Source organism: Zea mays, chromosome 9 (assembly GCF_902167145.1).
Source record: "Zea mays cultivar B73 chromosome 9, Zm-B73-REFERENCE-NAM-5.0, whole genome shotgun sequence".
In the NCBI taxonomy this organism is placed as follows: Eukaryota; Viridiplantae; Streptophyta; class Magnoliopsida; order Poales; family Poaceae; genus Zea; species Zea mays.
This window is the reverse complement of record NC_050104.1, coordinates 154,655,505-154,666,070: the sequence shown is the minus strand read 5'-3', so window position 1 is coordinate 154,666,070 and position 10,566 is coordinate 154,655,505. Positions and strand designations below refer to the sequence as shown.

At 47.7% G+C, this 10,566-nt stretch overlaps 1 protein-coding gene across 1 annotated transcript; it reads left to right on the top strand.

The window, feature by feature from the left end:
• Positions 1–6,507: 6,507 nt before the first annotated feature.
• On the top strand, positions 6,508–10,566 carry LOC100277401 (uncharacterized). The gene is given in 10 exon segments (NM_001150968.2): positions 6,508–6,969; positions 7,241–7,386; positions 7,525–7,562; positions 8,031–8,146; positions 8,667–8,766; positions 8,842–8,877; positions 8,964–9,014; positions 9,092–9,215; positions 9,567–9,692; positions 9,989–10,566. Coding segments are annotated over 10 exon segments (1,281 nt in total). The 5' UTR covers positions 6,508–6,583; the 3' UTR covers positions 10,147–10,566.

The window sequence follows — 10,566 nt, the reverse complement described above, 5'->3', positions numbered from 1 at the left end:
TTCTTCGCCCGAGCTGAGTCATCCCCGGCAACATCCTCGGGGGCTGGGCATGCGTCAGCACCATTCTTGAGGTCCTGGCTCTCTGCAGTAACCACCTCTAAGGTTGACGGGCCTTCAGCCATTTCCATGGAGCCTGGACAATCCAAGTCTGCATCCCGACCCTCGAGATTGCACTCTAAGGTCGACGAGGCACGGGATGACCTCAACCTAGTGTCAGGCGCGGCAGCGCAAGCTTCCGTTGCATCAACATCCACAGGCTCTGATAACAAGTCCTCTGGGACCATATCCTCTAGAGTTTGATCAAAGTTGGACAGGGACAGTTCTTGCAGACCAATAAGGGCAGACAAAGCAGGAGAAGGAACTCCACTACTTCCACCGCTGGCGATGAACTGCCGACTGTTTTTCCGAGTTAAAGGAGCTTCATCTTCTTCCTCCTCATCTTCCACAGTAACAACGCAAGCAGCACCCCCATTGGGATCAGCAGCAGTTTGGGCACACCCATTGGGGTCAGCATCGGTAAGGCCAGTTGCAGGCACTTCTTCAGCAGCAGGAGCTAAGGTACTGGCGTCCTCATCAAAACTGGACACTCGCCGGAGGCGTCTTCTCTTCTTCTTTTGCTCGTCAGCAGAAGGCTCAGGTTGACTGGTTCGGCTAGGGCGCCTCGGGCGAGTACTGACAGGTTTCGGGGCATCCAAAGTTGTATCAACCTCTGGAAGGGGCACCACTGCCAACGTACCAACAGGAGCAGCGTCGGACGAATCCTCAGCTAACAGATCAAGCATATCATTTATGTCTACATCACTAGGGTTCAGGGGCACTTCAAAATAAACCTGTCGTTCATCATCAGGAATCTCCCCAAGCGAAGCAACCAAAGTATTGACTTCTTCAGCAGAGGGTCGCACTCTAAGGCCCAAATTGCCATCAGTCACAGGTGGATTTGACACAAAAAGGGTGAAAGCTTTGGGAGGAGGTAGGTTCCAGGCCGAGTATGCCACTGGAGCACCAACATTTGAAACCTTACCCCTGAGGATCATCTCAAGTCGGCTTACCAAGTCTACAGAATGAATTCTCCTAGTGGTAACCCGAGTTGAGTCGGCTAGTCCTCTATACAGATATGCCGGATAGGCCCTATCTTTCAGTGGCTGAATGTTCTTGAAAACAAAGTCAGTAACCACAGCTTCAGCAGTTAGACCTCTCTCTTTCAGCAATCCAACTTCAGTTAGCAACACACCTGCCTCAGCCACTTCCTGATCTGTGGGAGACTCAGTCCAACTCGGAGTGCGAACGTCTGGCTGTCTTCCCGACCGGGAGGGGAGAGAATTTCCATAATTATCAACTATAAACCACTCTAGACGCCACCCCTTAATGCTATCCTTGAGGGGAATCTCAAGATACTCAGTTTTCCGCCCACGACGCATCTCCAAACTGGCACCTCCGACCAACTGATGTTGTCCCCTGGCCATCCCAGGGCGACAATGATACAGATACTTCCATAAACCGAAATGCGCCAGCACGCCGAGAAAGGCTTCACATAAGTGGACGAAAATGGAGACTTGCAGAATGGAATTAGGGTTCAAATGTGTCAAATTAATGTGGTAGAAATCAAGGAGGCCGCGAAAAAAAGGAGAGATGGGAAGGCCGAGGCCGCGGAGAAGGAAAGGAGCGTAGACTACAGACTCGTGGGTATCCTCTGTTGGGACAGTAGTCCCGCAGCAAATCCGCCAAGAACAGAGTTCCCGCGGAGGAAGAACCCCGATGGATACGAGGTGGAGGAGCTCAGCTTCTGAAATAATGGACATATGGTTACCTGCGAAAGGCAATTGGCTGTTGGGGTCGATCGGAGGGATCACCGCAGCAGATGAGCTCGCAGTTTTCTTCTTGGGCGCCATCTCGATTTTTACCAGCAAGCAGAGTAGGAGGCGAGTGGCAGAGAGGATTCAGATGCGGGAATGCAAGAACTACGGCACGGAAAGCAAAGGCGGCTAAAAGCGCAACTCTTATGGGATATTCTCGAGCCGGATACCGCTTCAAAAAGTGCCCAGTCATCACCCGGCGGTTATTTCCGAAACCCCAGCATGCCACGCGGTCATCCGACAGTTATTTCCAAGAAAGCCGACGTGCCACTTCACCACTCGGTTATCATCCTCAAAATAACTTATGCGGCCGGCTATCACTCGGCGTTGACTCTAAAACGCTGATTTCATCTTTAGTCGCTCGGCATTACCTCTAAAATGCCGACGTCACCCCCACTCACTCGGCGTTGACTCTAAAACGCTGATTTCATCTTTAGTCGCTCGACATTACCTCTAAAATGCCGACGTCACCCCCACTCACTCGGCGTTGCCTCTAAAACGCTGATCTTCTATTCACTCGCTCGGCATTATTTCTAAAATGCTGACGTCGACCTCCAGTCACTCGGCGTTGACTCTAAAACGCTGATTTCATCTTCAGTCGCTCGGCATTACCTCTAAAATGTCGACGTCACCCCCACTCACTCGGCGTTGCTTCTAAAACGCTGATCTTCTATTCAATCGCTCGGCATCACTTCTAAAATGCCGACGTCGACCTCCAGTCACTCGGCGTTGCCTCTAAAACGTTGATCTCGTATTCAATCGTTTGGCGTCACTTCTAAACGTGTCGACGACGACTTACAATAACTCGGCGTTGCCTCTAAAACGCTGATCTCGTGTTCGAAAGCTCGGCATTACTTCTAAAATGACGACGTCGACCTTCAACCGCTCGGCGTTGCTTCTAAAACGCCGATACCGACTACAGTATTACTCGGCAGCTACTTCTGGAATCGTCAGTGTGATGCGCAAGTTATTCATCTACCGTATCAAAAGAATCAGTTCAATAATCAGGGAAGGCGAGTCATCGAGAAGAGGTCAACGTCAGTTTTTCATTAAGAGGAAGATAATAAGCTTACAAACCAGCTCTTTGCGAGTTGGTGCTTCCCTACTATTACTACATTACTACTACTACTAAACTACACTATACTACTCTACATTACTGCTACATTATTCTAACTACACTATACTAATATCTAAAGACCAGTGGCGTTTAGCCACTGGCCTTGCTGTTGCCGTCTCTGGTGCTGCTCGTGCTGCTGCCGCCTCTGGTGCTGCCCTTGCCGTCGCCATCGCCGTCGCCACCGTCGTCGTCGTCGTCGTCGTCGTCCTCGCCGTCGCCGCCGTCCGAGTCCTCCTCCTCCGAGGAGAACTCCGACTCATCCGAGCCCTTGAGCCCGGAGCGCTCGACGGCCCGGATGTACGTCCAGACTTCCGCGACAATCCCCTGGGAGTCGTCTGAATCATCAGACGACGCCGGGGGAGAGACGGGAGCCGGAGATCCCTCGGACTCGGAGGAGAACTCCTCCTCCGAGTATTCCGAGTCGCCGAAGTCCTCCGACGGAGGAGTCGGCTCACGCTTGCGTTTGTTACTCTTGCCCATGGCGGAAGCAGACAGAAGGGAAGAGAAGGAGGCAGTAAGAAACAGCGAAGAGATGTGAAAAAACCAGAGGAGCAACGGCGTTATTTATAGAAGGGAAAGGCAACCGCTCACCTCCAACCGTGGTCACTGAACAGTCGCAAAGCATTCAATAAGCACTTCTACCCGCCTGGAGGCACGTCAGGCGGCTGACGCCGTTTCATGCAACACTACACCCATTGGGACTCCAGTCAACAGCGCAAAGGATATGATTACACTAGCCGTCCCATCACATTACTACTCAGAAGCAGCCGACTAAAACACTCAGCGCACCAAGCCGTCCCTTGCCCACACCCATTGGGGGGGACGCCCAGGAATTATCAGTATATTTTTCAAAACAGTCACATCCGTGCAGGGCACGCAGTGAATACCTCAAGACAAAAATGAGATATCAGTAAGGATCAGAGGAAAGCCAAATATAGCCAGCAAAGTACAAGATGTGGCCGACAGAAGCGACGCAATGACTAGACAGAGAACGTCCATCAAACGTCCAATCAAGTCGCAGAAGCAAATAAATTGCATCACCTAGCAAGATATGGATGGATTGCAAACTCGGCTACTAAAGACAAAATATATGCTGACCTCTGCAGCAAAATATTGATGACATAATGCTGACCTCCAAAGTATAATGCAAATAGCCTCATACCAATTTTTACAAGCGAAAGGAAGACCTTCGAATGGATTATCCTTAAAAAATCCATTGGAAGGTCGGGGGCTACACCCATTGGGTGCACCTCCGGTGCACCCCATGGATTATCATTCCAAGTCGAGATAGTGCCGACCTCTAAAGCGAAGGACAATATTAAAAGACCAACCCTCAACCAGGAGGCAGGAGCACAAATGGAGATAATTTCCGGGAAAGACCTTCGAGTAGATTGTTTTCTAAAATCTACTCAAAGGACGGGGGCTACACCCATTGGGTGCACCTCCGGTGCACCCAATGAAGTTCAGAATCCTACAAGTCGAAATGTCGACCTCTAAGGCACAAGCATGAAATTAAGCTTTGGTCAAACGAGTGATCGGGGCAAGAGAAGACAGCAGGAAGTCATTTTTTGGACCTTGATCTTTGGGTTGATTACCTCCAAATTAACCCAAAGATCGGGGGCTTGTGGGGGATAGATATCCCCTGGGTCCACTAAAGGAGTAAAAGACCTCACGAAAGGCCCAAGGGCCCAATAAATCGTAAGGTCATTCCTTCGTGGGCCTGAGGAGAAACGACCAACAAAGCAGAGAAGACGTAAGGCCGGATTGATGCAAACCCGGACGGCCCACAACGTTGAGCGAGTAAATCGCAACGGAGACCCGACTTTCCCGCGCTGGAGCCCTCATGCTACGGAGCCATGCAAGGATAAGTCGGCGAAGGTTACGTAGGGATAAACTCAGGAGGTTCACTACCTTTCAGCTACTTGTTGTTATCATATCCACGTGTACTGCCCCACGGTCGAGTATATAAGGCCTAGGGGGCACCCCTTCAGATTGATCGACCCTATTTTTTACTTAGCCACCCTCATTAACTCTCTGTGCCTTCAATCCAGAGAGCCCTCTTGTAATCACACTCGCATACTCACCAGGACGTAGGGTGTTACGCATCTCTCAGCGGCCCGAACCTGCAAATCTTGTCCACTGTCTCTCGTGCGATCGGCACGAACCATTTTGCTACAGTCGTTGACACTGTCCTACTCCTAGAAAACACCTTGAGGGGCAACCCCGGGTGTGCGGTCGGACCCAAAACACCGACACTAATAGCCTAAGTCATGATCTACCTGCAGGTGAGAGTAGTACTAGCACATCTGATGAGTTAGACATGAGTGATTTTCGAGATGCAATTGCAAATGCTTTAGTGGCGTAGTTAACTTAGTGCAATTGTAACGTTACTTATGATGTAATCAACTCCACTAATTATTTTGTAATGAACTTTATCTGCGTTATGGGTTTCATTTTTTATCGTTTGTTCGAACATAATCTGCAATTTGAGAATCTGTATCCAAACACGTAGATTCTGACGAACAGCTTTTCTACACAGCTGGCGAACCAAACACCTAAATTCTAACCACCAGCTTTTCCCAACAGTCAGCTTTTCTCCACAGCCAGCTTTTCAGATAAGCTGGCCAGAAAAAAGCCGAACCAAACACGTCCAATGATGGTGCATGCATGCATGGGAGTTGGGACGGCGGGGCCAGGGGGGCGACAGGGATGCCTGCAGCCGCAGCTCCGGCGTGTGGGGGCAGGGCCGTAGAAAGACGATGCAAAGGCAGGCAGGGCAGCAGGTAGGTGTGCGGTCCCGGCTGTCTCGCCGGCTCGCCGCGCGCTCCTCGGACGTGTCGCGTCGCGCCCCCCGCGCGTGCCGTGCGCCCGGGGCCGTGCGCTCGCCGCGCCGCCACGCGTCCTCGGCCCGCCTCTCCCGCATCCATTCCAGCCCCCTGGCGGCCCGTCCACAGCTGGTGAGATGGGAAAACCTGCGAAGCGCAACACTAGCCAAAAACCAGGCAGCGAAGGGACGAAGGGGGAAAAGGCGTAGCTCCTATTCGCGGCAGGCTTTCGAGCGAAAACGACCGCGCGGACGGGCGCGCCCGGCCCACCCACCCGCTGGTAGGACGCGTTAAGGATGAGGAGGCGGACCGAGTCGACGAAAGTGGCTCCGGTGCTGGTGCCATCGAGGCGGTAGACACCGGTGGCCTCAAACGACCGCAGCTCGTCGCTGACTTCCATCTGCGGTGGCAGCGGCAAGGGTTTGGCAGAATCTGAACTTGGAACTACTGGGTCTCCTTCCTTCGAGCCGGTGCAGAGGGCCGAGCGTCGCCGTCACCGCCGACGCCCGAGTTTGCGGGCCGCCTCCAGTCCTCCCTCCATCTCAGGTAAGCGGCCGCCGAGCAGCCCCGGGCCAGGAGGCGGGAGCGAGCACGCGGGCGTGGGGAGGTCAGTCAGGGAGGCACGCGCCGTCAGTCGGGTTCAAGTATCATTGGCCCCCTACCAGTCAGATACTCTGCGAGCGAAACGTGAGTTGGCACAGCAGACAACACCCGCGTGCAGCGCTGCAATCCAAAGAAGCGAAGCAACCAACCCCCGAAATCTTCAACGGCGCCATCGCCACTGCGTCATGCCCGTCCCGCCCCTCCTCTCGCCACTTCGCCTGCCCTCGCCAGCGCCGCCCCTCCACCGCAATGGAGCGCCATGGCGGCGCCCGACGCAACTACGTGCCGCACTACGGGTCCCCCCTCCGCTTCACCTGGGGCTCGCCGCGGCCCGTGGCGATGGCGTGAGGCGGTTCGTCGGGACGCTGGGCTCGAAGAGAGCGCGAGCTGTTGGTGCAATTAGGGTTTCTGCGATCTCTGGAGACGGCGGTGGCGGTGCTGGTGGTACGGGAATTGCGGCGGCAGCGGCCGCCACTGTGGTCTTTGCTGTGATGAACCGGGTGCTCTACAAGCTGGCGCTCGTGCCAATGAAGAATTACCCCTTCTTCCTCGCCCAGTTCGCCACATTTGGGTAATCTTGCTACTTTCAATGAAACCTCAACGTCTGTTAAGCATTTTTTGTGCTATATACATAGTACTATAGTAACTGTGTGCAATTGTAGTTTTCTGTATTGGTTAAATTTATTAGACATACATTGCTGGTTCTCGCTTGTCAGAGTAAAGTTTCCTGGGGCTTATGAAGTGTAATGATTAGATCCAATTCTGTATCAGTAGAGTCCTTGCGTATTTCCTTTGCGCAAACTGCTTTGTACTACTACTGAACTACTTCATATTCTTTGCAGGTATGTCCTAGTGTATTTCTCAATTCTCTTCATAAGATTTCGCGCTGGGATTGTCACTAGAGAAATGTTAGCGCTTCCGAAGCCACAGTTCATGCTAATTGGTTTACTGGAAGCGCTAGGTGCTGCTTCAGGCATGGCTGCTGCTGGTAATCAATGATGTTCCTGTTTCGCCATTATAAACTCATTGTTTAAGTTTGTGATTTGTAGCAGGTTCAGTAGTTGTGGTATGATTCCTTCAGACCATGACTGAATGAAATTGTTTCCATATTTGTCTGTCCTTGCAGCTATGTTGCCCGGGCCATCTATTCCAGTGTTGTCACAGGTAATACATCTACATATGCCACTGGGTCACTTCTGATTACTTCATACCTAATTGTGGGAGGCGTGAATCATGTATTGCTTACAACTTTACATATAACCCTGTAAATGCTTGTCAAATGGATGTTGTTCTTGCAATTACTGTTTTTTTTACTTAGCATTTCTCGTTAGATTGTTTTTTCATCCTAAGTACTAAATACATTAGATCGACACAGAGATGATTTTTGTAGTTACGATGATGTGTTTCCACATGCTTGCTTGTGTATTGTTTTCACTGATATATTAAATCATCATCACTATTATATAACAATTGTATAAGTTACAATTAACTTGTCCACCTTTGCTAGTGACATACAATCTTTCTAGGATGTAGTTATTTTTTGTATACATCCGTTGGATTCACCCACCTTCATGACTACTTTTCACGTGACCTTCCTATTAATTGTCTAACATGCTTGTCATCTTTGTGTAGTCCTTTCTGGTTTGGCAACTTATCTTATCTGCCCTCATCTTGGGAAGGAAATATAGAGCAAATCAGATCCTTGGCTGCTTGCTTGTTACAGCTGGAGTAATTCTAGCAGTGGCCGGGTGTGTATTGGAATAGTTGTTCTTATTTTGCTTACTCTTCTGATGCACTTCCGTAACAATCTCTAAATAATAATGAGTTGTTATCTATTATATTGTGCACCATGTTTTTTTAATCTGGCATGCTCATGTAAAGATGATGCTGATTATTATCAAAGCTCCTGGTTCATTCTAGATACCGCTGATTGCATCTTAGGATCGACATACAATATAAGAGAATTTGCATATGCCATTTCAGTTTGCCTAAATAATCACAGTGACACTACTAGAATTAGTGGTCTAAATGTTGATCAGTAGATTCAAATTTAACAGATTTCTTGTCTGTTTCTAGTTTTCAGTGGCATAATTTTGAGAAGAAACTTCTTGTTCCCACACGATAAAATACATCTTGGAAGATCATAAATTTTTAAAAATAGTATGGTGGATCATTTGTACAGGGTACCATTATGGTGCATGTGTTATGCTCATACCTTGATTAGATTTTGAGTTTCTCTTAGTCATCCTCTTTTCTTGATGAACACAGTGGAGCCAGTAATGGTCCGATTCTCTTTGAAGTCAAATTCTTTTGGCCAGCAGTAATGATGATTTCAGCTGCATTTCAAGCTGCTGCTTCCATTATCAAGGTTGAGTGTTCATAGTAGTGTTGTGGTGGGATTTTCATGTTAATCCAGCTATATAGTTTTTTTGTACTATTACAGGAGTTTGTTTTCATTGATGGTGCAAAACGCCTTGAGGTTCGTTTAACCCTCAGTTTTTTGTTGTCATTAATTTTCTGATATTGAAAGCATGAACTATAATTTGCTATCTTCTGTTTATATAGGGAAAGAAGCCTGATATATTTGTAGTCAACTCTTTTGGTTCTGGTTTCCAGGTAAGACAATAGAGATTCACTTCTTTCAATAATTGTTCCTTTTGCTCACTGAAAATCTTTGTTGTTGCACCATACAGGCACTTTTTATTTTCCTACTCCTTCCATTTCTCTCTAACTTGAAAGGGATTCCTTTTGCTGAACTCCCTGCATACCTAACCCGTGGTGCTGCATGCTTTCTGAATGTGGGAGGGAATCTGAAGGGTGAGTATTGTTTCTCATATCACATTCATGTGGTAAATAAGTGGAGCTTCTCATATTATATAATTTCAAATCTATGGTTAATTAGAGAAAAAGTGATGTTCTCATATTATATGATTTCAAATATATGGTTGATTGGAGAAAAGGGATCTTCATGAAATCTTTCACAAGTGAATATTATCCATCTCAACCTTTTTGTTTTGGTATTATCTATATTATTGAGGTATGCATGGCATAAATGTTTAACACTTTGCTAGCTATGCCAAACTCAAAACGCTTGTGGCCAGCAGTCTTGAACATGATTATCTATGATCTATGATGCAAGATCATTTGCTAACGGTTTAGATTTTTCAGATTGCCATGGAGCTCCTTTGCTACCACTTCTCTACATAACTCTGAACATGGCCTTCAACATTTCTGTCCTTAATCTTGTGAAGATGTCTACAGCAGTGGTTGCTTCGCTGACATCAACTTTAGCAGGTTATGCATTTTGTTTCCCCACTTCATATTTTAATGTTTAAGCAGAGTACTTGTGCAAGGCAATATGGCAACTTGGCAAGGGCATATGGTGCTTTATGTTTTATAAAAACTGAGGTGCCATGCAAATCTTTTTGTGCAGTTGTGCTAGAACAGATTTCCTGATAAGTAGTCGACGTACTCTATAACTCGATGCACTCATGGCTCACCACCAAAACTTTAAGGAAACAAGCCCTTTTTAAGCTGACTTCTGTTTGGTTTGTTGTATGTTTGTTTTAACACTATATGCTTCTCTGCAGTACCTCTTTCCATCTATATACTGTCACTGCCTCTACCATATCTACCCGAAGGAACAAATTTGAGCGCATCTTTTTTGATTGGTGTTGCTACCTTAGTGCTCGGATTGCTTCTATACAATCTTCCTCAAGAATCAACCAATCAAGTAAAGGAAGATTAATCTAAACCCATATCAGATATAAGGTTAACAGGAAGCTATTGGTGCTCCACTAAGAAAATAGCCGCATTTTGTTGACAGTGGCTTCACAGTTTGGTACATAACTCATGAAGAGCAGTGTTCTTCTGCCACAAACATTTGCGGTGCAAACATTTGAGGCACCAGCTGACTTCAAAGTTTAGAAACAGCAAGTTCTTGTTTCATCTGTTAACAAAATCCTAATGGATTATGCAGCTATATATAAGCTCTACCTGAGCGGATGTAACTACTAACTACTTTCAGATGAGTAAGGGCTTTACAAATTCATTGGTTGTATAATTGTTCTCACCATTTTTTGGTCAATTCAAGACTAACATACCAGACTCCGTGGGATTTATTATGTAAATAAGTAATGATTGTAACCATTATAAATCTTGATTGTAT